This window comes from Theropithecus gelada, chromosome 19 (assembly GCF_003255815.1).
Source record: "Theropithecus gelada isolate Dixy chromosome 19, Tgel_1.0, whole genome shotgun sequence".
Taxonomy (NCBI): Eukaryota; Metazoa; Chordata; class Mammalia; order Primates; family Cercopithecidae; genus Theropithecus; species Theropithecus gelada.
Genome location: NC_037687.1, coordinates 6,809,424 through 6,836,177, shown reverse-complemented (window position 1 = coordinate 6,836,177; position 26,754 = coordinate 6,809,424). Strand labels below are relative to the sequence as shown.

Sequence of the window (26,754 nt, the reverse complement as noted above, 5' to 3'; positions counted from 1 at the left end):
ATTGGTGCTGTGCGGTTACAACGGGCAAGATACGGGGAACTTGGTTCCGCGGGGCAAACGCCAGGGCAACGCGGAAGTATTGGCTGCCTAAGGACAAGTCCCGCCTTGCGTGACTGGTACCCATGAAATATGACGGCTTCCTGTGTGAAAATCTGCCCCGCGCCTAACTTCATTGCCTGGAATTCCACCATTAAGGAGTCATTCCTTTGGATAAAAAATGTTCCTCTGAAAAAAAAAAAAAAGTTCTTCTGGGCCCGGCGCGGTGGCTCACACCTGTAATCCCAACACTTTGGGAGGCTGAGGTGGGAGGATGACTTGGGGCCAGGAGTTCGAGACCAGCCTGGACAACATAGCAAGACCCCGTATCTAAAAAAAAAATTTTTTTTTAATTAGCTGGGCATGGTGGCGTGCGTCTGTAGTCCCAGCTGCTCAGGATGCTAAGGGTGAGAGGATCACTTGAACTCAGGAGTGTAAGGATGCCATGAATTATGATTTCACCAACGTACCCCAGCCTGGACAACATAGCAAGACCCTGTCTCTTAAAAAAGATGAAAGAAAGAAAGAAAGAGGGTGCTTCTTTTTTTTTGGATGGAGTTAAGCTCTTGTTGCCCAGGCTGGAGTGCAGTGGTGCAATCAAGGCTCACTGCAAGCTCCGCCTCCCAGGTTCACGCCATTCTCCTGCCTCAGTCTCCCAAGTAGCTGGGACTACAGGCACCTGCCACCACGCCTGGCTAATTTTTTTATTTTTAGTAGAGATGGGGTTTCGCCATGTTAGCAGGATGATCTTGATCTCCTGACCTCGTGATCCACCTGCCTCAGCCTCCCAAAGTGCTGGGATTACAGGTGTGAGCCACCGCGCCCAGTCAGCAAGTAGTTTTTGACTGTCTGGGTCTATGTCCATCTTTGCATCTGCTTACCAAGAATGTAGGGTCATGGGGAGGGAATCTTTGTCTGTGAATCTCTGCAGTGTGTGCTTGTTTGTGTGTTATCTCCGGGGCTGTCTTCTTTATAAACATCTATGTATCTGTTTTGGCCAGTTGCACACGTAGGTATTTCTATGAGGACCTTTGTGTACAGTGTGTATGTGTGTTTGTCTGTCTGTCTTAGGGGTTGAATTGCTGCACCCCCTCCTCAAATTCACATATTGAAATCCTAATCCCCAGGACCTCAGAATGTGACCTTATTTGGAAACAGAGTCTTTACAGATGGAGTTAGTTAAGGATCTTGAGCTGAAATCATGCTGGATTTAGGGTAGATCCTAAATATAATGACAATGTCTTTATGAGACCGGAGAAGGAGATTTGGACACAGAGGAGCTGTCCATATGAAGACAGAGGCAGAGATCGGGGCGATGTGTCTGCAAGGCAAGGAACACTGGAGATTGCCCGCCACCACCGGAAGCTGGAACAGGCAAGAAGAGATCCTCCCTGGAGCCGTTAGGGCGAGTGTGGCCCAGCCTACACCTTGATCTTAGACTTCTGGCCTCCAGAACTGGGAGAGAATCCATTTCTGTTGTTTCAGACACTTTGGTGGTGGTGGTTTGGTATGGCAGCCCTAGACAACCAATACAGCGCCTGCGTGTGTGCACATGTGTGTGCCATGCACGTGGGTCTAGCAAGCTAATACAGTGTGTGCACACAGGTGCATGTGTGTGTGCACACACGTGTGTGTATGCGTGTGCCACGCTTGTGGGTCCAGCAAACTAATAATAGTGTCTATGTGTGCGCACAAATGTTTGTGTATGTGTGTGCATGTGTTCCCTCTTTCTTCGTGGTCCCCCAGGGACACATAAGAAGGGAAATCTTGCATCAGGCCTCACCTGGGCTTCATCCGACTCCCAACAACCCTTTCTTTTCTTTTTCTTTTTCGTTTTCCTTTTTTTTTTTTTTTTTTTTTTTTGAGATGGGGTCTTGCTCTGTCATCCAGGCTGGAGTGCAGTGGTGCAATCTCAGCTCACTACAACCTCCCCCTCCTGGGTTCAAGTGATTCTCCTGCCACAGCCTCCTGAGTAGCTGGGATTACAGGTGCACGCCACCAAGCCCGGCTAATTATATATATATGTGTGTGTATGTATATATGTGTGTGTGTGTCTGTGTGTGTGTGTGTGTGTGTGTATATATATATATATATATATATATATATATATTTTTTTTTTTTTTTTTTGAGACGGAGTCTTGCTCTGTCACCCAGGCTGGAGTGCAGTGGCTGGATCTCAGCTCACTGCAAGCTCCTTCTCTCAGGTTCACGCCATTCTCCTGCCTCAGCCTCCCAAGTAGCTGGGACTGCAGGCAACCGCCACTTCGCCCGGCTAGTTTTTTGTATTTTTTAGTAGAGACGGGGTTTCACCGTGTTAGCCAGGATGGTCTCGATCTCCTGACCTCGTGATCCGCCCGTCTCGGCCTCCCAAAGTGCTGGGATTACAGGCTTGAGCCACCGCGCCCGGCCGTATATATATATTTTTTTAAGTACAGATGGTGTTTCACCGTGTTGGCCAGGCTGGTTTCGAGCTCCTGACCTCAAGTGATCCACCTGCCTCAGCTTCCCACAGTGCTAGGATTATAGGCCTGAGTCACCGTGCCCGGTCTCCCAACAACTTTTCACCCACCCCACCCCTACTTTCCTCCCTCTCCAAGCAAAATGAGCCCCTTGAAGTTCCCAGAACCTCCCAGGATCACCATCATTTGCACCTCTCCCTAAAAAGCTTTCCCCTCATTTTTAATTTATTATTACTATTATTAGTGAGTCTCACTCTGTCATCAAGGCTGGGGTGCAGTGGCACAATCTCAGCTCACTGCAATCTCTGCCTCCCAGGTTCAAGTGATTCTCATGTCTCAACCTCCCAAGTAGCTGGGATTACAGGCACCTGCCACCATGCCTGGCTAATTTTTGTATTTTTAGCAGAGACGAGATTTCACCATGTTGGCCAGGCCGGTCTCAAACTCCTGACCTCAAGTGATCTGCCCGCCTCAGCCTCCCAAAGTGCTAGGATTACAGGTGTGAGCCACCGCGCCTGGCCTGGTTGGTTTTTAGAGATGAGGTCTCATTCTGTTGCCTAGGCTGGAGTGCAGTGGTGCAATCATAGTTCACCACAGCCTCCACCTCCTGGGCTCAAGCAGTCCTCCCACCTCAGCCTCCTGAGTAGCTGGGACTACAGTTGTGTGCCACCATGCAGAGCTAATTTTTTTCTTTTTTTTTTTCTTTGTAGAGAGGAAGTTCTCACTATATTGTGCAGGCTGATCTCGAGTTCCTGGCCTGAAGCAATTCTCCGGCCTCAGCCTTCCTGGCTTTCAAACTTCAAAATCTTCCTTGGAGATCCTGAATCTTAATTTATGAGCATTAAAAAAAAGTCTAAGGGCCAGGTGCGGTGGCTCACGCCTGTAATCCCAGCACTTTCGGAGGCCGAGGTGGGGGATCATGAGGTCAAGAGATCGAGACCATCCTGGCCAACATGGGGAAACCCCATTTCTACTAAAACTACAAAAATTAGCTGGGCATGGTGGCTGGCACCTGTATTCACAGCTTCTTGAGAGACTGAGGCAGGAGAATCGCTTGAACCTGGGAGTCAGAGGTTACAGTGAGCCCAGATCACCACCACTGCATCCCAGCCTGGCGACAGAGCGAGACTCCGTCTCAAAAAAAAAAAAAAAAAAAAAAAAAAAGCTAAGCTCTAAAGGACTCCAGACAAAAATCTGGTCATAGTAGGTGCTAGGAGATAGGGGCAGAGAGGAATGGGGAGTTGATTAATGAGTACAGAGTTTCAGTTTTGCAAGATGAAAAAGTTCTGGAGACAGATGGTGGTGGTGGTTGCACAACAGTGTGAATGTATTTAACGCTATTGAACACTTAAAAATGGTTAAGATTGGCCAGGTGCAGTGGCTCACGCCTGTCATCCCAGCACTTTGGGAGGTTGAGGAGGGTGGATCACGAGGTCAGGAGTTCGAGACCAGCCTGGCCAAGATGGTGAAACCTCGTCTCTACTAAAAATACAAAAATTAGCCGGGTGCGGTGGCGGGTGCCTGTAATCCCAGCTACTAGGGAGGCTGAAATAGGAGAATCGCTTCAACCTGGAAGGTGGAGGTTTCAGTGAGCTGTGATCACGCCACTGCACTCTAGCCTGGGCAACAGAGCAAGACACCATCTCAGAAACAAAAAAAAACAAAACATAAACAAACAAACAAAACGGGCACTGTGGCTCATGTCTATAATCCCAGCACTTTGGGAGGCCAAGGTGGGTGGATCACGAGGTCAGGAGATCAAGACCATCCTGGCTAACATTGTGAAACCCCGTCTCTACTAAAAATACAAAAAATTAGCCAAGCGTGGTGGCGGGTACCTGTAATCCCAGCTACTTGGGAGACTGAGGCAGGAGAATGGCATGAATCCAGGAGGTGGAGCTTGCAGTGAGTTGAGATGGCACCACTGCACTCCAGCCTGGGTGACAGAGCGAGACTCCGTCACCAAAAAAAAAAAAAAAAAAAAATGGTTAAGATAATTTCATGTGATGTATATTTTACTGCAACTTTAATAATTAGTAAAGACGATTAAATAAAAAATGGCCAGGCACGGTGGCTGACCTCTGTAATCCCAGCACTTTGGGAGGCCAAGGCAGGTGGATCACCTGAGGTCAGGAGTTCCAGACCAGGCTGGCCAACATGGCAAAACCCCGTCTCTACTAAAAACACAAAAAATTAGCCGGGCATGGTGGCACATGCCTATAATCCCAGCTACTCGGGAGACTAAGGCAGGAAAATCACTTGAACCCGGGAGGCGGAGGTTGCAGTAAGCCGAGATCGCACCACTGCACTCCAGCCTAGGCAACAGAGCAAAACTCTGTCTCAAAAAGAAAAACAAATGAGGCCAGGTGCAGTGGCTCACACCTGTAATCCCAGCACTTTGGGAGACCAGTGTGAGAGAACTGCTTGAGCCCATGAGATCAAGACCAGCCTGGCCGACATAGCAACACCCCCTCCCTACAAAAAAGAAAATAAAATATTAGCCGGGTGTGGTGGTGCTTGCTTTTAGTCCCAGCTACTTGGGAGGCTGACGTGGGAGGATCGCTTGACACCAGGAGGTGGAGGCTGCAGTGAGCTATGATCATGCCACTGCGCTCTGGCCTGGGCAACAGAGTGAGACTTTGTCCCTGAAAAAAATAAAATAAAATAATTTTAAAAGAAAGAAAAACGAATGAGCAGTACATTTTTGTGATCTTGAATCTTTGAGTATAAAATTCTTTCCTGAGTATAAAAATCTTTGAGTATAAAAAAAAGAAATTATCGCTTTTATTTATTTTCATTTATTTATTTATTTATTTATTTATTTATTTTTTATTTATTTATTTTTTTTTTTGAGACAGAGTCTTGCTCTGTCACCCAGGCTGGAGTGCAGTGGCATGATCTCGGCTCACAGCAACCTCTGCCTCCTGGGTTCAAGTGATTCTCCTGCCTCAGCCTCCCGAGTAGCTGGGATTACAGGCACCTGCCACCACGCCCGGTTAGTTTTTGTATTTTTAGTAGAGACGGGGTTTCACTATATTGGCCAGTCTGCTCTTGAACTCCTGATCTCAGGCTATCCGCCCGCTTCAACCTCCCAAAGTGCTGGGATTACAAGCATGAGCTACTGCGCCCGGCAAATTCCCGCTTTATTTATCTATTTGTTTGTTTATTTATTTATTTATTTATTTATGAGATGGAGTCTCTGTTGACCAGGCTGGAGTGTAGTGGTGCAATCTCGGCTCACTGCAACCTCCGCCTCCCAGGTTCAAGCGATTCTCCTGCCTCAGCCTCCTGAGTAGTTGGGATTATAGGCACCAGGTAGTTTTTGTATTTTTATTAGAGACAGGGTTTTGCCACGTTGGCCAGGCTGGTCTTGAGCTCCCTGACCTCAGGTGATCCGCCCACCACAGCCTCCCAAAGTGCTGGGATTACAGGCATGAAGCACCACGCCGAGCCCAAAAGAAGGAATTTCATATTCCAGATTCAAGTTGTATTGTATTAATAAATGACAGAGAACAGCAATCAAGTTGGGAGACAGAAATTGGTGAGCGGCTTTGTGATTGGTGAGGGGCTTTGTGATTGGTGAGGGGGCTTTGTCTGTGATTGGTGAGGGGCCTTTGTCTGTGATTGGTGAGGGGCTTTGTGATTGGTGAGGGGGCTTTGTCTGTGATTGGTGAGGGGGCTTTGTCTGCGATTGGTGAGGGGCTTTGTGATTGGTGAGGGGCTTTGTCTGTGATTGGTGAGGGGCTTTGTCTGTGATTGGTGAGGGGCCTTTGTCTGTGATTGGTGAGGGGCTTTGTGATTGGTGAGGGGCTTTGTGATTGGTGAAGGGCTTTGTCTGTGGTTGGTGAGGGGGCTTTGTCTGTGATTGGTGAGGGGCTTTGTGATTGGTGAGGGGCTTTGTCTGTAGTTGGTGAAGAGCCTTTGTATGTGATTGGTGAGGGGGCTTCGTCTGTGATTGGTGAGGGGCCTTTGTCTGTGATTGGTGAGGGGCGTTGTGATTGGTGAGGGGCTTTGTGATTGGTGAAGGGCTTTGTCTGTGGTTGGTGAGGGGGCTTTGTCTGTGACTGGTGAGGGGGCTTTGTCTGTGATTGGTGAGGGGCTTTGTGATTGGTGAGGGGCTTTGTCTGTAGTTGGTGAAGAGCCTTTGTATGTGATTGGTGAGGGGGCTTCGTCTGTGTTTGGTGAGGGGCCTTTGTGATTGGTGAGGGGCCTTTGTCTGTGATTGGTGAGGGGCTTTGTCTGTGATTGGTGAGGGGCCTTTGTCTGTGATTGGTGAGGGGCTTTGTCTGTGATTGGTGAGGGGGCTTTGTCTATGGATTGGTGAGGGGCTTTGTCTGTGGATTGGTGAGGGGCTTTGTCTGTGGATTGGTGAGGGGCTTTGTCTGTGGATTGGTGAGGGGCTTTGTCTATAGATTGGTGAGAGGCTTTGTCTGTGGATTGGTGAGGGGCTTTGTCTGTGATTGGTGAGGGGCTTTGTCTGTGATTGGTGAGGGGCTTTGTCTGTGGATTGGTGAGGGGCTTTGTCTGTGGATTGGTGAGAGGCTTTGTCTATAGATTGGTGAGAGGCTTTGTCTGTGGATTGGTGAGGGGCTTTGTCTGTGATTGGTGAGGGGCTTTGTCGGTGTGGCACACTCTTTCCCCATCTCTCTCCTGGCAGGTCCTTCTGAACGACGCCAGGCCTTCCATCCATCTTCATCCTTTTATTAAATGTAACCCCCTTGAGCCCATCTGCTTGAGGGGACCCAAGAGGAAATGGGGGTGTTATAAATTAACTGTGACAGGGCACATCCCGGGAGCACCGCCAGCCGGACACTGGCCTCCTCCAGTCCATCCCAAAGTCTCCACCCGCCGGGAGCTGTCACAGCCCCGGCCCCGCTGCCTGCCCACGCCGGGCTCAGAGCCTGGAGTCTCTCGTCTCTCTGCCAATGCACCAGGGCTCAGCAGTATTCAGAATAATCTTCCTCCACGTAGTTGGCAGGGAACCAGCCAACCTGGAAACAGATGAGTTCATCAGAGCAGCCTCTGCACATCCTCCTACCGCCCCTCCACACACCAGGCAGGCTCCCTCCCACCTCAGGGCCTTTGCACCTGCTATTCCTTCTACCCCAGAAAACACATCACCCAACATACCCAAGGCTGACCACACACACACAGACACACACACACACACAGGCACACACACACACACAGACACACACACACACAGACACACACACACATATAGACACACACAGACACACACACACACATAGACACACACACAGACATACACATATAGACACACACACAGACACACACACACAGATACACACACACAGACACACAGACACATACGCACACACACACACACACACACACCCCCATTACTTCCTAAAAGTCCCTCCCTAAATGTCACTTTATCAGCAAGGCATTCCTAGCCACTCTATTCAGAATTGCAAGCTCCACCCGCCCCAACATTCACTCCTTAGCCCCTTTCCTTTTTCTTTTCTTTCTTTCTTTTTTTTTTTTGAGACGGAGTCTCACTCTGTCCCCCAGGCTGGAGTGCAATGACGCAATCTCAGCTCACTGCAACCTCCACCTCCTGGGTGCCAGTGATTCTCCTGCCTCAGCCTCCCGATTAGCTGGGATTACAGGCGCCTGCCACTACACTCGGCTAATTGTTTTGTATTTTTAGTAGAGACGGGGTTTCACCACGTTGGCCAGGCTGGTTTCAAACTTCTGACCTCTGGTGATCTGCCCATGTCAGCCTCCCAAAGTGCTAGGATTACAGGCTTGAGCCACCGCGCCTGGACCCCGTTTTTTGCTTTATCTTTCTCTATATCACCTATCACCATCTGATTCATTATGTATAATTTGCTTATTTACAAGCTTTATGTCTGTTCCCCTCCCTGCAACTACAATGTGAGCTTTACAAGGGAAAATTTTTTTTTTTTTTTTTGAGACAGAATCTCACTCTGTTGCCCAGGCTGGAGTGCAGTGGCACGATCTCGGCTCACCACAACCTCCGCCTCCTGGGTTCAAGGAATTCTCCTGCCTCAGCTTAACGAGTAGCTGGGATTACAGGTGCACACCACCACACCCAGCTAATTTTTATGTATCTTTAGTTAAGACAGGGTTTCACCATGTTGGCCAGGCGAGTCTCAAACTCCTCTCCTCAAATGATCAACCCACCTTGACCTCCGAAAGTGCTCGGATTACAAGCATGAGCCACCACCCCTGGCCAGCAGGGATTTTTGTCTGTATTAATTGTCATTGAATCCCAAGAGCCTAGAACAGTTCCTGGCACACAGTAGATACTTAATGAATATTTGTTGGATGGATGGATAGATGAATGGATGGATTATTGGATTGATGGGTAGGTGGATAGGTAGAAAGATAGATAGATAGATAGATAGATAGATAGATAGATAGATAGATAGATAGATAGATAGATAATGGATAGGTGATGGATGGATGGATGGATGGATGGATGGATGGATGGATAGATGAATGGGTGGATGGATACATGCTTTGGTGGATGGTGGTTGGATGGATGGATGGATGAATTAATGGCCTGATGGGTAGGTAGATGGATGGATAAATATAGAGATAGATTAACAGATGGCTGCATGCATAGATAGATGGATGGATGCACAGACAGAAATGGATGAATAGATGTTGGATGGATGGTGGATTAATGGATAGATTAATGTTTTAATGAGTGGGTAGGTGGATGGATGAATAGATAGGTGAATGGAAGGGTGGGTGGATGAATGGATAGATGCATAGGTTGAGATGGATGAATGCACAGATGAATGGATGATTTCTGGATGGATGGATGGATGGGTAGATGGATGGACGGATGAATGAATCCTTTACATCCCAATCCTTCCTCAATGCTCCAAAAGTCTCTCTCAAACCCTAATTGTCCTCCACTGCTCATTAAACTGTCCCTCCAATGTTTTAACAAAACTCCTCATCTATGCAATTATCCAGATCATTTTTTCTTGTATGTTTTCCCCAGGAGAATGTAAGCTTTAACCACTGTCCTTGTCATCATCACACAAATATTTCTAAGAAATCATCGTAATCAAGGCGGAATTCTAGAGACTGAGAAGTCATCAGTGGATGAAATAAAGAAGGTGCTCTGCCTTCAAGGAACAAAAATAAGAACTTGGCAGAAACAAGTGGACTTGAAGAGCCCCAAGGTCTATTCCACTCCTTAGAGTCGGAATTCAAGCAGGCAATTGAGCACAGTGGTTTAGTCCCAGCTCTACCTCTTTGTACATTCAGTACTGATTCGGCACCTACTGTGTGCCAGGCACTCACTGTCCCAAGCACTGGTGTGATGTTGCAGTGAGCAAGACAGACACGGATCCCTGCCTCCTGCCTCGACGTTTTCCAAACATGCCAGTCACCCTCTCACCCCAGGGCCTTTGCACACGCTGGTCCTTCTGTCTGGAACACTTTCCCCCAACACATCTACAACCTTTTCACTTGGATGACTTTATTTATCCTTTGTTAATCAGTTTGGCCTTTCAGAAGTCATCCTGATCTGCTCCTAGGGTGGATCAGGGGCTCCCTCAGTGCTCCCACGCTGCCCTGCGATTTTCCACCACAATCTCTTTTATTCTTTTTTTTTTGAGATACAGTCTCGCTCTGTCACCCAGACTGGAGTGCAGTGGCGTGATCTTGGTTCACTGCAAGCTCTGCCTCCTGGGTTCACGCCTTTCTCCTGCCTCAGCCTCCCAAGTAGCTGGGATTACAGGCGCCCGCCACCATGCCCAGCTAATGTTTTTTGTATTTTTAGTAGAGACGGGGTTTCACCATGTTAACCAGGATGGTCTTTATCTCCTGACCTTGTGATCCACCCACCTTGGCCTCCCAAAGTGCTGGGATTACAGGCGTGAGCCACTGCGCCCAGCCTCTTTCTTTTTTTTTTTTAAACACAGGGTCTTGTTCTGTTGCCCAGGCTGGAGTGCAGTGGCACAATCATAGCCCACTGCAGCCTCCAACTCCTGGACTCAAGCAATCCTCCCACCTCAGCCTCCCGAGTACCTGGGACTACAAGCACACACTACCACACCCAACTAATGTTTTTACTTTTATTTATGGAGAGGTGGGATCTCACTATTTTAGCCAGGCTGGTCTCGAATTTGTGGCCTCAAGAGATCCTCCCACCTCAGCCTCCCAAAGCACTGGGATTACAGGCATAAGCCACTGTGACCAGCACCCTTGTTAATCTTGACCACTCAGCGTCATGACTGCTTGGTTGTAAGTCTGTCCTCCACATTCGATTATAAGTTTCATGAGGGCAGTCCTTGTACCGTGCTTGTTTCTATCTCCTTGGCACCCAGCACCATGTCTGTACACAGCAGGTGCTCAATACATGCAGGTAGGTTGCATAAATGCATAAATGGCATCCCTGTGTCCCTTCCTTCCCTCCAACCAAGAGAGACCTCCACAGGAGCCACACCTCACCTTCTCCAGTCCCCAATTCCTGTCCCCTCCACCACCAGGTCAACCCCCATGCCTTCCCCCTGTCACCCAGCCCTGCCTGCCTCACCCGGCCATAGATCTCCCCTCGCCACCAGCCTTGCTGTCCCTTCTTGTTAAGGATCTTGATGATGTCACCCTCCTTGAGCGACAGCTCTGATCGGTCCCGGGCGCAGAAGTCATAGCGGGCTTTGGCTGTGCCAAAATACTTTGTGCTTCCCACTGTGGAGAGAGAACAGAACTGAGAAAAGGGTCTGGGGCAGATACGCACTCCCTGTCGGGAGGCACAAGCTCTTGAGATGGTAACTCCAGATAAAGGAGTTATCAGTGCTCTTCGTTGCAGAGTATTAGATGCCCTCTGCTGTAAGGGGATACAACTGTACTCCCAGCATCATCTTCCCATTCAAATTTAGAAAATAAGACCTTTTTTTTTTTTTTTTTTTTTTTTTGAGATAGAGTCTTGCTCTGTCGCCCAGAATGGAGTGCGATGGCACGATCTCAGCTCACTGCAACCTATGCCTCCCGGGTTCAAGCGATTCTCCTGCCTCAGCCTCCTGAATAGCTGGGATTACAGGCCTGTGCCACCATGCCCGGCTGATTTTTATGTTTTTAGTAGAGATGGGGCTTCACCATGTTGGCCAGGCTGGTCTTGAACTCCTCACCTCAAGTGATCCACCCGCCTTGGCCTCCCGAAGTGCTGGAGTTACAGGTGTGAGTCACCGCGCCCAGCCGGAAAATAAAACTGTTTTTGAATTTTTATTTTTATTTTTTTATTTTGAGGCTGAGACATGAGAATCCCTTGAACCTGGGAGGTGGGAGGCAAAGGTTGCAGTGAGCTAAGATTGCACCACTGCACTCCAGCTTAGGCGACAGAGTGAGACTCTGTCTCAAAAATATATATATATATGTGTGTATATATATGTATGTGTATATATGTATGAAGGGATAGACAGGCGTGGAAAGGGGTTCCTGCTACTGCACAGATACGACCTCTGCAAACCCATTGGAAGGGGTGTCAGTGTCATCCCCAAACTTTCCCTCCACAATGGGAAGGGGCTGGGGCTGTAAGCGCCCAGTCTGAGGCCTCCTACCTGCTGGCTTGCTGATGGTCCTCTTCTCAGGCTCCTTGAAGGGGAACTGCAAGGTGGTGTCCAGAGACTTGAAGCAATCCTTTAGGGAGTTCTGCTGGTAAAACTCCACCAGTTCCTAGAAGGCGGACGACATGGCAGATGCCATCCCAGCAGGCCAGCCCATGAGGGGGCAGAGCTAGGAAGAGCTCCCAGCAGGCCAGCCCATGAGGGGGCAGAGCTAGGAAGAGCCATATGCAACTCCTCATACGAAGCAGGCCCTGCCTCTGGCCTCTTTGGCAAGTGACCCCTTGAATGCCCCCCATGATGGGGAGTTCATCACCTTCCTGAGCAGCCAGGACCATTTATGGGGAAGGCACCACATTGCCTAAAACAAGTTCTTCTAATAGTGGACTAATTCACTTCGTGATAAATTTGCCAGATAATTAGCTCGCCAAATTTGAAACCTTCTATGGGTGCCACGTGCCTTAATTTACAATTAACAATCATCATTGGGCCAGATGCAGTGGCTCATGCCTGTAATCTCAGCACCTTGGGAAGCCAACGTGGGAGGATCACTTGAAGCCAAGAGTTCAAGGCCAGCCTGGGCAACATAGCAAGATCCCATCTCTACAAAATATTTAAAAATTAGCCAGGCATGACAGTGCATGCCTGTAGTCCCAGCTATTCAGGAGGCTGAGGAAGGAGGATCGCCTGAGCCCAGGGGTTTGAAGCTACAGTGAGCTATGATCACAACACTGCACTCTAGCCTGGGCCACAGAGCAAGATTCTGTCTCTTGTATTTTTTTTACAGTAAACCTATATGAAAGGTTCATAGATACTGATTACCCTATTCCAACAACTTGTCTGAAATTTTTCAGAAGTTAAAAATTGGGGGAACGTGTTTCAGAATAAAAAGTATGGAGGAAAAAAGAGATTTGTTGAATAAATTAACCTTTGGGGGAGTCAAGGATCCATTTGAGAATCGAGTGAAATCTAAGACAAAAAATACAGATGCATGCACAATTCTGGACTTTCTTTCAGAGGACTCAGCTTCTCAAGGGCTCACAGACCATGGGTAAAAACCATATGCCTTAGACCACTAGGCCTAAAAATGTCTAAAATATGGCTGAAAATTACAAGGCACCAAACAGAAGTAAGAACATTCAAAAGGCATTTGAATTATTGCAAAAACAATTATGCAGCAGATTAGGCAAAGACAAGCTATGGGTCTGCCATTCAGTGAAGCTAGATAAGGAGTAAACCTCAGTTTTGCCCATCTGTGAAATGGGGACTCAGAAAAACGGTTGAGGGGATTAATTAGGTTCCTATCTAGAACATATTTGAGGGCTGAATGCAGTAACTCACACCTGTAATCCCAACACTTTGGGAGGCCAAGACAGAAGGATTATTTGAGCCCAGGAGTTCAAGGCCAGCCTGAGCAACAAAGCAAGTCCCATCTCTACAAAAAAAAATTTTTTTTAATGAGCCAGGCATGATGGTGCATGCCTATAGTCCCAGCTACTCAGGAGGCTGAGGCGAGAGGATTATTTAGCCCAGGAATTTGAGGCTGCAGTCAGTGTACTATGATTGCACCACTGCACTCCAGCCTGGGCAACAGAGCAAGACTCTCTCTCTCTCTCTCTCAATCTATCTATCTATATAAATAAAGAGACACACATATATACATATATACTACATATGTATGTATACATATGTATACATATGTAGTATATATGTAAGCAAAATTTAAATACACACATACATGTATGTATATATACATATATACACACATACATATATACATAACATATGTATATATGTATAAATAAAATTTAAAAATTAATATATCTTACACTTAAATGCTCTGTCAATACTCAACTGCTGTTAGTCATTATTACTCCCATTGTTCATCATTAAGAACATAAGTTTAAGGTCACTTTCACTGTAGTGCCACTGAAGGGGGGTCACCCTGAATGTAGGAAAAGGGGGTCCCAAGGCGCAGGTGCAGGGAGGGTCCTCCTAGGTTCTGGAAAGCTGGGGTTGAGCGGACGTTGGCCCTTACCGTAAGCCCCCGGAAAGCCTTCTTCTCTGTGATCCGGTACAGTCCCTCTGCTGTCATGATTTTAATGTGCTTGACCTCGACGTTATATCTGGAACCAGATGGTCACCGGGCCCTGAGTCCGGGGACCAGGCCCGTTCCCCACCAAGCCCCAGTCACGGAAGAAGCAACCTTGACCCTTTCAGGGAAGAGTAACTGCTGGAACCCAAACCCTGAAGCTGTCCCAACAGAACCCATTCCTTGGGGCCTTTGCTACTCTAAGCCTTCATGTCTTCCTCTCGTAGAAGAGGAATCATCTTCCCTGACTCACACGTTTGTTGAGAAGTCAGTAGGGCCTTGTAAAGAAAGCAGTGTTCTAGAACAGACAGGAAGAGACCTCCCCTTCCACCAATACAGACGACCACAGGATATAAAGGAAGAGGGAGGAGAAACCCATTTCTGTCAATACGGTGGACATAGACTAAAAGGGGCCTTGGAGGAGACCTCCACTCCTGCTCATCTGGCAAACTAGATCAAAAACAAACAAACACACAAGAAACAACAACAACAAAAACCTCTTCCCATTACAAAAACCCTAGAAATGTTGAGGAAAAAAAATGCTGAGCTCTACAAAAAAAAAAAAAAAAAAAAGTAAGGGAAATTCACAGGAGCCAAAAATAAAAACGAAATTACAAACTCAGCAACATGTGAGAGGAGGGAATTCTTCCGCACTGTGGGTTGGAATGTCAATTGGTTCAGCCACTGTGGAAAGCAGCTCGCAGGTTTCTCAAAGAACTAAAAATAGAACCACCATTTGAGGCAGCAACCCCAGGACTGGGTATCTACCCAAAGGAGAAAGTAATTGTGTTGCCAAAAAGACACACGCCCTCGTATGTTCATCACAGCACCACTCACAATAGCAAAGATCTGGAGTCAACCCAGGTGCCCATCAACAGTGGACTGGATAAGAAAATGTGGTACATATACACTCTGGAATACTATACAGCCATAAAAAAGAATAAGATCATGTGTACTGCAGCAGCGTGGATGCACTGGGTGTTATTATCCTAAGCCAATTAACACAGAAACAGAAAACCAAATAACCCATGTTCTCACTTATAAGCAGGGATTAAACATTGGGTACACATGGACATAAAGATGGGCACAATATTGGCCAGGCACGGTGGCTCACGCCTGTAATCCCAGCACTTTGGGAATCCGAAGCGGGTGGATCATCTGAGGTCAGGAGTTTGAGACCAACCTGGCCAACATGGTGAAACTGCCCCACCCCCACCACCCCACTGTCTCTACTAAAAATACAAAAAAATTAGCCGGGCATGGTGACATGCACCTGTAATCCCAGCTACTCAAAAGGCTGAGGCAGAAGAATCGCTTGAACCTGGGAGGTAGAGGTTGCAGTGAGCTGAGATCATACCACTGCACTCCAGCCTGGGCAATAGAGAGAGACTCTGTCACAAAAAGATAAAAAAATAAAAAAAAATAATAATAATAAAATAAATTTTTAAAAATTAGAAATTCCTGGAAATTAAAAAAAAAGAAAAAGATATATATATATATATATGAAAATTGGTTAAAAATAAAAGCCTTCAGGCCAGGCACGATGGCTCATGCCTGTAATCCCAGCACATTGGGAGGCCAAGGCAGGTGGATCACTTGAGGTCAGGAGTTTGAGACCAGGCTAGCCAACATGGAGAAACCCCATCTCTACTAAAACTACAAAAATTAGCTGGGCGAGGTGGCGGGCGCCTGTAATCCCAGCTACTCGGGAGTCTGAAGCAGGAGAATCGCTTGAACCTGGGAGGCGGAGGTTGCAGTGAGCTGAGATCACACCACTGCACTCCAGCCTAGGTGACAGAGGGACTCTGTCTCAAAGAAAAGAAAAGAAAAGAAAAGAAAGAAAGAGAGAAAGAGAGAAAGAGAAAGAAAGAAAGAAAGAAAGAAAGAAAGAAAGAAAGAAAGAAAGAAAGAAAGAAAGAAAGAAAGGAAAGAAAAGAAAGAAAAAGAAAGAAAGAAAAGAAAGAAAAGAAAGAAAGAAAGAAAGAAAGAAAGAAAGAAAGAAAGAAAGAAAGAAAGAAAGAAAGAAAGAAAGAAAGAAAGAAAGAAAGAGAGAGAGAGAGAGAGAGAGAAAGAAAGAAAGAAAGAAAGAAAAGGGAAAAAAGAAAGGTCAGGGCGACAGAGGGAGATTCTGACTCAAATTAATTAATTAATTTTTAAAAGCCTTTTTGAGCCTCTATAGGAATCCTATCTCTTTCTTGTGGTTGTCAATTAAAAGAAATAAGAAAGGTGAAAGGCACTTGGGACCCAGCAGGGGTTCAGTAAAAGGTGGACGTTATTACTGCACACTTCTATAAAGTAAAACCTGGCTATCCTTTTTCCCAGGCCCGCAGGGCCCAGGCCCCAAAAGGGTATGGGTCAGGGAGAGAGGAGTTACTTAATGCTGATGGCAAATTCTGCTGCATCCTTCACCCTCTGCCGCACCAAGAAAGTCCCGTCCGAGCGGTTGGCGAGGATGCTTTCTGCCCCTGCCCGTTCCATGGGGCCTGCGTACCTGCAAAGAGACACCAAGGACAGAGGTGGCACGGCCCCCGTGCCTGGGTCCCTCTATTGCCATATGGAGGCTGCCTTTTCCCCTGAATCCCTTTGATTTTTTTAAGTTGGTGACGGCCTGGATCTAACAACCCTTTAGCACCAAAGTAGGCCCCGTGGAGCCAGGGGCCGGAGCCCAGACATGGGGAGCGGGCTTCCACTTCTGCAGGTCACCACCAAGGTCTGACACGCGGACTCAGGGGGATGGCTCAGCCTTTTGGGCCTGGCTGGGTCTCTGGAACTTGGCGATGGCTTCGCCGGGCATTTCCTGAAGGCTCACTGTGTGCCCATCTCCGTGGTCACGCGGACAGAAGTAGGGGAAGGAGAATGAATCACGAGCCTCAGGTGCAAAATGTAAGTGAGAGCCAAAAAACCCAGTCGTCAAGGTAAATGACAGTAAGTAAAACACACGGTATCCTCATACACACAGTCTTCTAATATTAGAATATTACTGTGTAATATTCTAATACACAGTATTCTAATGACAATAAGTAAAACACACAGTATTCTAATGTGATTCTTAGAAACCACAGTGAATAAAAAATCAGCCATCAAAAGGGAAGCAGCACTGACATGGGCTACAATAGAGATGAGCCTTCAAAACCTCGCACTCAGTGAGGGAAGGCAGGAACGAACGGCCACACAATGTGGGATTCCACTTGTAGGAAATGTCCAGGACAGGCCAATCCGCTGAGACAGGAAGGAGACTCTTGGTTCCCGGGGACTGCGGGAGGCAGGAGCAACTGCCCGGGATGGGGTTTCTCTTGGGGGTGATGAGAATGTTTTGGAGCTAAATGGCGGTGATGGCGGCGCAGTATTGCAAATATACTAAATGCCACTGGCCGGGCGCAGTGGCTCACGCCTGTAATCCCAGCACTTTGGGAGGCCGAGGTGGGCGAATCACAAGGTCAGAAGTTCGAGACCAGCCTGGGCAACATGATGAAACCACGTCTCTACTAAACAAAAATTAGCTGGGCTTGATGGCGGGCACCTGTAATCCCAGCTATTCAGGAGGCTAAGGCAGGAGAATCGCTTGAACTCGGAAGGCGGAGGTTGCAGTGAGCTGAGATCACACCACTACACTCCAGCCCAGGCAACAGAGAGAAACTCTGTCTCCAAAAAAAAAAAAACAAAAAAGCCACTGAATGTAAATGTAACATGAATATATTTATAATGTGAATGTAAATATTCAATATAAATAATAGTTATATATAATATATAACATATAATCATTATATAATAATATATAACTCTATATTGTAGATAGCTATATATAATTATAGATAGTTATCTATAACTATAATATATAATGTGAATATAATATAAATATACATGTAATATTTATATTACATAGAATACACCATATATAGTCTATGTAAATGTAAAATATATGGTATAACATATACTATAAATGTAAATGGACAACATAAATAATACATATTAATTATATGTAATACATAATTATACATAATATGTAATTTTTTTTTTGAGACAGAGCCTCGCTCTGTCGCCCAGGCTGGAGTGCAGTGGCACGGTCTTGGCTCACTGCAATCTCTGCCTCCTAGGTTCAAGCGATTCTCCTGCCTCAGCCTCCCGAGTAGCTGGGATTGCAGGTGCACAACACCACACCCAGCTAATTTTTTGTACTTTTAGTAGAGGCGGGGTTTCACCATGTAGGCCAAGTTGGTCTTGAACTCTTGACCTCAAGTGATCCACCCGCCTCAGCCTCCCAAAGTGCTGGGATTACAGGCGTGAGCCACCACGCCCAGCCCATAATACATAACTTCATATAAGCATAAATATCTCATGTTAATGTAATGTATATTATAGTGTATAATGTGCAACATGATAGAAATGTAACATACAATAAAGAATATTAATTATGCATAATACATAATTATACATAGTATATAATTTTATATAAGTGTAAATATGTCATGTTAACGTAAATGTATATTAAAATATATAATTACAATATGACATAAATGTAACATTATATAAATAATGCATATTAATTATGCATAATATATAACTTTATGTCACCAAACATAATGTAAATGTAAATATGTAATATATAAAGCTACAGTATAGTGTACTATATAATGCATATGATATATAAACATAAATGTGCAATATAAATAACAAATGTTAATTATCTAGAATATATAGCATAATATAAAGGTAAATCTGTAATATAAATATGTTATGATATATGGTATAATATGTGATATAAGATATAAATGTAAATATACAATATAAAGAATAAAAGTTAGTTATGTATTATATGTAATTGTATATAAATCTAATAAAATATAAATGTAAATAGGTAATATATAAATCTATATTATAATATACTGTATACTGTATAATATAATATAAACATAAACGTGCAATATAAATAAAAAGCATTAATTTGTGATAAAATAGCATAATATAAATATATATTATGATATGTGGCATAATATATAATAGGTTATAAGCATAAATACACAATGTAAAGAGTAAGTATTAATTATAAACCATATGTAATTGCATATAATATCTAACATCATGTAAATGTTAATATGTAATATAAATGTAAATATGAATAGAAATGGAAATGCCAGTAATCATTACAAGGTTAATTTTATGTTGTATGAATTTCACCTCATTTTTAAAAATTTAATTTATTATTATTTTTTTTTGAGACAGAGTCTCACTCTGTCGCCCAGGTTGGAATGCAATGGCGCAATCTCGGCTCACTGGAAGCTCCACCTCCCAGGTTCAAGCGATTCCCCTGCCTCAGCCTCCTGAGTAGCTGGGATTACAGGCGTGCGCCACCATGCCCAGCTAATTTTTGTATTTTTAGTAGAGACAGGGTTTCACCATGTTGCCCAGGCTGGTCTTGAACTCCTGATCTCAAGTGATCCACCTGCCTCGGCCTCCGAAAGGGCTGGGATTACAGGCATAAGCCACCATGTCCAGCCGAATTTCACCTCAATTTTAAAAAATAAATGCAAATCTGGTTCAGGTTGGTGTTTAACTTTTTTTTTTAATGAATGCAAAGAAACCATGATGAACAAACGTGAAATTTTTGAATAAAGACAGAATCTGACTGCCCGACTCACCTCACCCACCTCCTCTTAGTCCCGGCTCTATTGGACCCTGTCTTTAGTTACAATTTTGATATTTGTTCATCTCGAATTTTTTTTTGCCTTGTTTTTGATTTTTTTAATGTTGCATTAAAACATGATGGACCTTAATCACTGCGATTTTCAGCGTCCCCTTAAATCTTGCACCCACAAGAGAGCCTCCCTGGTCTCACCCTGGTCCCCACCCCACTGACCGCATCTTGGTGTGGAAGGGCGGAAGGAGCGCTAACGCAAGAGACCATGGTTCAAATCCTGACCCTGCCCCTTGCGCGTTCTAAGACCTCGGCAATGGTTTTGCCTCTCTGGGCCTCAATTTCCTCTTCTGAGAAGAGGGAGATGCCATAGATGCACATTTTTTATAAATGGCAACAGTGCACCTGCTACTATGTGGTAGGCACTTAGAAGGTGGGAGCGTCAGGCAGTCGTGGCGGCTCACACCTGTAATCCCAGAACTTTGGGAGGCCGAGGCGAGTGGATCACATGAGGTCAGGAGTTCGAGACCAGCCTGGCCAACATGGTGAAACCCTGTCTTTACTAAAAATATAAAACATTAGCTGGGTGTGGTGGCAGGTGCCTGTAATCCCAGCTACTCGGGAGGCTGAGGCAGGAGAATCGCTTGAACCTGGGAGGTGGAGGTTGCAGTGAGCTGAGATCACACCACTGCACTCCAGCCTGGGCAACAAGAAGATGGGAGCATAATCATGCTGTGTTTTATTACTAGCAAGAGACGGTAAACTGAGGCACTGAGGCTTTGGGTTCAAATCCCATCTCCATCATATCCTCACCATGTGACGTTCTATAAGTCACTTCCCCTCCTCAGCCTCCTTTGAAAAAAAAAAGAAGAAGAAGAAGAAAAGAAGAAAGTAGGGGACAGGGAGTGAGAATCAAATCTATTTTCCAAAGGGCTTTTGTGAAAATTAAAGAAGCTCATTAAAGAGCTGAGGTGCCAGCAATTGTTCAATGCACCATTCTTTTATGTGCCATCACGAAAGAACATTTCCTGCCTATAAAATTCAGCCGAAGATGGATACTGTGGATCACAAGAGCCATTTCAATGACAGAGATGTTCCAATGCAAAGGGGAAAAAAAAAAACAAAAAACAAAAAAAAACATGCATCTTAGAACAGATTAAATGTAGTAATAACAACAACTAATGCTGTATAAAGTCTTCATTATGTGTCAGGATCAGGACTAAGCACTTGACAGACTCATGTACACCTCCTAACAACACTATGAAGTAGATACTGTCATTAAGCTATTTTCCAGAGAGGAATGCTGAAACAGAGAGAGGTTAATTTACCAGCCCAAGGTCACACAGCTAGGTAAGGTTGGGGTCAGAATTTGAATCCAGGTCAGCAGGTCCCAAAAGCCACACTGTAAACCTCCACCCCTATATGCTTGACATGCTAGAGGTGCAAAACAAACAAACAAGCGAGACAAAAAACAAAAACAACTGGGACTGTCATGACCATCACCACCATCATCATTATCATCATCATTGTCGTCATCATCATCGTTACCATCACCACCACCATCATTATCATCATCACCATCATCATCATCATCGTTGCCATCACCACCACCATCATTATCATCATCGTCGTCATTGTCATCATCACCATCACTATCATCATCATCATCATCGCTACCATCACCACCATCATCATCATCATCGTCGTCATCATCATCATCGTCATCATCATCACCATCGTCATCATCATCACCATCGTCATCATCATCATCATCGTCATCATCATCATCATCGTTACCATCACATCATCATTATCATCATCGTCATCATCATCATCGTTACCATCACCAGTATCATCATCATCATCATCACCATCATCATCATCATAACTATTTTCCTTCCAACAAGACCATCATCTCCCAAGGTCAGGGGCCCTCCTTTGTCCTTCCCATCCCCAGCAGCCCCCAGCCCAGAGCTAGATTCAGAAGTCGCTGCTCAGGGAACACAGAATGCATAACTAATTGGGTCGGAGGTTCCTCCCATACCCAGCCTGGAACCCCAACCCGGAAACCTCTCATTGAAACAAAATAAGAAATATTTCTACTCACCAGAGATGAACAGACAGGTCCTGAGGAGGGCCCTAAGAACACAGAGAGAGACCCCGACTTAGTGTAAAGACCCCAGCATGACAGCAGAGGGCAGGGCACTTCATTCATTCATTCCTTCATTCATTCATTCCACTTGCGTTTAGTGAGTGCCTATTATGTGCCAGGCACTGTGGTACTCTTTGGGGATAAAGTCCCAGAATCTCAGGGGAGAGACTGTCCCAGTGTCATATAAGGCAGGGGTTCTCTTCCCAGCAGTTTATCATAGCCCTCAAGTCAAGGATGGTTTTTACGTTTTTAGATGCTTGGCAAAAACCAAAAGAATTTTTTTTAAAAATATTTTTAGGGACAGAGTCTCACTATGTTGTCCAGGTTGGAGTGCAGTGGTACAATCATAACTCACTGCAGCCTCGACCTTCCAGGTTCAAGCGATCCTCCCACCTCAGCCTCCCAGTGTAGCTGGGACTACAGGCATGCGCCACCACGCCCACTAATTTTTAATTTTTTTAATATTCTCGAGATGAGGGAGAGGGTCTCCCTTTGTTTCCCAGGCTGGTCTCAAACTCCTGGCCTCAAGCAATCCTCCTGCTTTGGCCTCCCAAAGGACTAGGATTGCAAGCATGAGCCACCATGACTAGCCAAAATAATATTTTGGGGATTGTGAAAATTATATGAAATTCATCTGTCAGTGCCCATGAACTATGCTTTATAGGAAAATAGCCACGGCCACACATCATTTACAGATTATCTACAGCTACTTTTGCACTACAGGGGCGGAACTAAAGAGTTGCAAAACTGTATGGGACCCTGGAGGGTCAGCATGTTTACACTACTACTCGGCTCTTTACGGAAAAAGTTTGCCAATCCTCATCTGAATATGGGTGAAAGTGCTCACTTTCTTATTTATGTATTCATTTATTTATTTAGAGATAGAGTTTTGCTCTTCTTGCCCAGGCTGGAGTGCAATGGCGTGATCTCGGCTCACCACAACCTCCGCCTACCAGGTTCAAACGATTCTCCTGCCTCAGCCTCCCGAGTAGCTGGGATTACAGGCATGTGTCACCACACCCGGTTAATTTTGTATTTTTCGTAGAGATGGGGTTTCTTCCATGTTGGTCAGGCTGGTCTCGAACTCCCGACCTCAGGTGATCCGCCCGCCTCGTCCTCCCAAAGTGCAGGGATTAGAGGCATGAACCAGCACGCCCGGCTGAAAGTGCTTGCTTTCACTACCTTAAAGCCATTAGGACAGCTACTATAAGGCAAAAACAAATCAACAAACAAAACAGAAAGTAGCAAATGTGGGCAAAGATGTGGACAAAGAACCCTTGTGCACTGTTGGTAGGAATGTAAAATGGTGCACTATGAAAAACAGTATGTGCTGGGGATGGTGGTTCACGCCTGTAGTCCCAGCATTTTGGGAGGCTGAGGCAAGCGGATCATGAGGTTAGGAGTTCAAGACCAGCCTGACCAACATGGCAAAAACCCCGTCTCTACTAAAAATACAAAAACTTAGCCAGGCATGGTGGTGCACGCCTGTAATCCCAGCTACTTGGAAGGCAGGAGAATCACTGCACTCCAGTCCAGGCCACCGAGCGAAACTCCATCTCCAAAAAAAAAAAGAAAGAAAAGAAAAGAGAAAGAAAAGCAGTATGGGCCAGGTGCTGTGGCTCATGCCTGTACTCCTAGCACTTTGAGAGGCAGAGGTGGGTAGATCACCTGATGTCAGGAGTTCAAGACCAGCCTGGCCAACATAGTGAAATCCCCATCTCTACAAAAATACAAAAATTAGCTGGGTGCGGTGGCGGGCGCCTGTAATCCCAGCTACTCAAAAGGCTGAGGCGGGAGAATCGCTTGAACCCAGGAGGCAGAGGTTGCAGTGAGCCGAGATCGCACCATTCCATTCCAGCCTGGGCAACAAGAGAGAAACTCTGTCTCAAAGAAAAAAAAAAAAAAAAGTACAAAAATTAGCCAGGCATGGTGGCACATGCCTGTAGTCCCAGCTACTCAGGAGGCTGAAGTGGGAGGATCACTTAAGCTTAGGGGATCCAGGCTGCTGTGAGTTATAATTGCACCACCACTGCACTCCAACCTGGGTAACAGAACCACACCCTATCTCAAAAAAAAAAAAAAAAAGCCGGGCGCGGTGGCTCACGCCTGTAATCCCAGCACTTTGGGAGGCCGAGGCGGGCGGATCACGAGGTCAGGAGACCGAGACCATCCTGGCTAACACGGTGAAACCCAGTCTGTACTGAAAATACAAAAAATTAGCCAGGCATGGTCGTGCACGCCTGTAATCTCAGCTACATTGTAATGGTCAGTTTTATGTTTTGCAAATTTCACCTCAATTTTTTTTAAAAAAAAAGGGAAGGATGTTCTATGAGATGACTGCTTGAGCCCAGGAGTTCAAGACCAGCCTGTGCAACATAGTGAGACCCCATCTCTGCAAAAGAATCACACACAAAACAATGGCTGTGGCTGGGCGCGGTGGCTCATGCCTGTAATCCCAACACTTTGGGAGGCCGAGGCTGGCAGTTCACAAGGTCAGGAGTTCGAGACCAGCCTGGCCAACATGGTGAAACTCCATCTCTACTAAAAATACAAAAATTAGCCAGGCGTGGTAGCAGGCACCTGTAATCCCAGCTAGTTGGGAGGCTGAGGCAGGAGAATCGCTTGAAACCAGAAGGCAGAGGTTGCAATGAGCCGAGATCACCCCACTGCACTCCAGCCTGGGCAACAAGAGTGCAACTCCATCATAAATAAATAAATAAATAAATAAATAAATAAATAAATAAAGCTGAGCATAATGGCATGCATCTGGGGTCCCAGCCACTCAGGAGGGTGAGGTGGGAGGATTGCTCGAGCCCAGGAGGTCAAGGCTGCAGTGAGTTAAAATCACACCATTGCACTCCAGCCTGGGTGACAGAATGAGACCCTCTCTCCAAAACAAAAAAATTAAGAGATAGATAGAATAGATGGATGATGGATAGGTAGGTAATAGGTACATGGATAGATGATAGATGATAAACAGACAGGTGATAGATAAATGATAAATGAATAGATGAGAGAGAAATGATAATAGATAATAGATAATAGATGGTTAGATAGGTAGGTGAAAAATAGGTAGAGAGATGATCAGTGAATAGATAGATAATAGACAGATAATACATAGATAAATGATAGGTGGATGAACAGATCATTAATGTATTGATAAGTAGACAGATGATGGATGGATGGATGGATGGATGGATGGATGGATGGAAGGATGGAAGAATTGATTGATGAATGGATGGATTGATGGGTAGGTAGGTACATGGATAGATAGATAGATAGATAGATAGATAGATAGATAGACAGATAGACAGACAGATGGGGACAGAAGGGACAGCGCTTTCTTGCAGCAGAACACCAGCTAATAAATGTGGAAAGAATGATGGAGTTGGAAACTCATATTGTAACTTGACAGTGGAGAAACCACAGGAACACAAAAATTTTTGATAAAATTTTTGGGGAAATTGGCAACATTTAAATACAGACTATGAATTCAATAATAATATAATGTCAACGTTGAATTTTGTGTCTTTTAAAATCTTGCTCTGGTTATGTACTAGGAGGTTCTTGCTCTTAAGACGTATTTAGGGGTAAAGGGGAACGTCATCTGCAAATTCACTTTTAACTCTTCCAGGAAAAATAAATACTATGTGTGGGTAGAGAGAGGAAATGACAGAGCAAATGGAACAAAACATTAGCAGAACCAATGCAACTGGGTAAAGGCTAATGGGGGCTCTTTGCATTATTCTCATAGTTTTGCTAGAAGTCTGAAATAATATAAAATTAAAGTTAAAGCAACACTGGAGAGAATTTCCCTCTGTAGGCTGTGAAGTGGACAGTGGGGTCATTTGCTATGAATGAGCTAGGGGACATCTGAGGTTGGGGTGAGAGAGCTTTGAAGTCATCGTGAAGAGTGAGGGGTCCATCGAGAAGAGAACACTAGAAGAACAGCAGAGGCTGGGGTGGACAGGTGCGTCCACCAGGAGCAGGGCAAGGACGCAGGCAATGGAGGCCACAGCACTCTCACAGAACTCAATTCAGTGTCTCAGAAGGAAGCCACGGGCAGGCCCACTTTCTAGGTCCCTGCTTCTTCCTCCCTACCATACCTGTGTAGGAAGGAAAGGACCTTGATACAAAAATGATCAAGGAGAAAAAGATCAATCATTGTTTCCAGGGGGGCCCCTCTCTGGGCTCAGTTGGTGGGGTGGGCAAAGCCTTGAGTTGGAGATAGACCTGCCATGATGGGCAGCCCCCTTCCCAACTCCAGGGTTGTCTTTTCAATTCTGCCCATCCTCCCAGGACCCACCCTGAACCCCTTGCCCTTGTTCCATTCAGACTTGAGGCACTCACACGGATGTAGGGCTTCACCCTGTTACAAGGAAACCAGCCAATTTCATTAGTAGATGTATTCCTGCCCTAAACACCCAGGAGACAAAAACAGGAACAGAGAGGTTATAGGATCCATAACCCCACCCACCACCTAAACCCATAACCCTCCACATGGATCCTGCCCCATCACTCGTGTGTGTGTGTGTGTGTGTGTGTGTGTGTGTGTCCGTCTCTCTGCTCATTGGTCACTCTGCTTGTCCATCTATCTCAGGATGGCCTGGAGAGCCCAGAGAGGTGACAATCAGTATTAACTTCCTGGGAAGATGGCCATCTCAGAAAAGCTATGCCCAGAAATCTCAGTGTACCTCCCCGACTCCCCAGGCATCACCTCTAGAGCACAGTAGGACTATGACTCAACTCCCTGAGACCACACGAATCCATAACCCTACACTTGGGTCCCACCCCATCACTCCTGTTGTCCCAGC

General features: G+C 45.7%; 1 protein-coding gene across 5 annotated transcripts in view; it reads right to left on the bottom strand.

The window, feature by feature from the left end:
• Positions 1–7,179: 7,179 nt before the first annotated feature.
• The window catches only part of VAV1 (vav guanine nucleotide exchange factor 1), an 85,014-nt gene continuing 65,439 nt past the window's right edge, over positions 7,180–26,754 (bottom strand). For 4 of the 5 annotated variants that reach the window (XM_025367150.1, XM_025367152.1, XM_025367154.1 and 1 more), the window contains 7 exons: positions 26,291–26,356; positions 21,896–21,927; positions 16,531–16,647; positions 14,103–14,190; positions 12,062–12,176; positions 11,041–11,192; positions 7,180–7,486 (listed from right to left, as the gene is read on the bottom strand). In XM_025367150.1, the coding sequence (XP_025222935.1) occupies positions 7,433–7,486; positions 11,041–11,192; positions 12,062–12,176; positions 14,103–14,190; positions 16,531–16,647; positions 21,896–21,927; positions 26,291–26,356 (624 nt within the window). In that variant the 3' untranslated portion in view covers positions 7,180–7,432. The remainder of the gene's footprint in view (positions 7,487–11,040; positions 11,193–12,061; positions 12,177–14,102; positions 14,191–16,530; positions 16,648–21,895; positions 21,928–26,290; positions 26,357–26,754) is intronic. The other variant, XM_025367151.1, reaches the window with a different exon arrangement.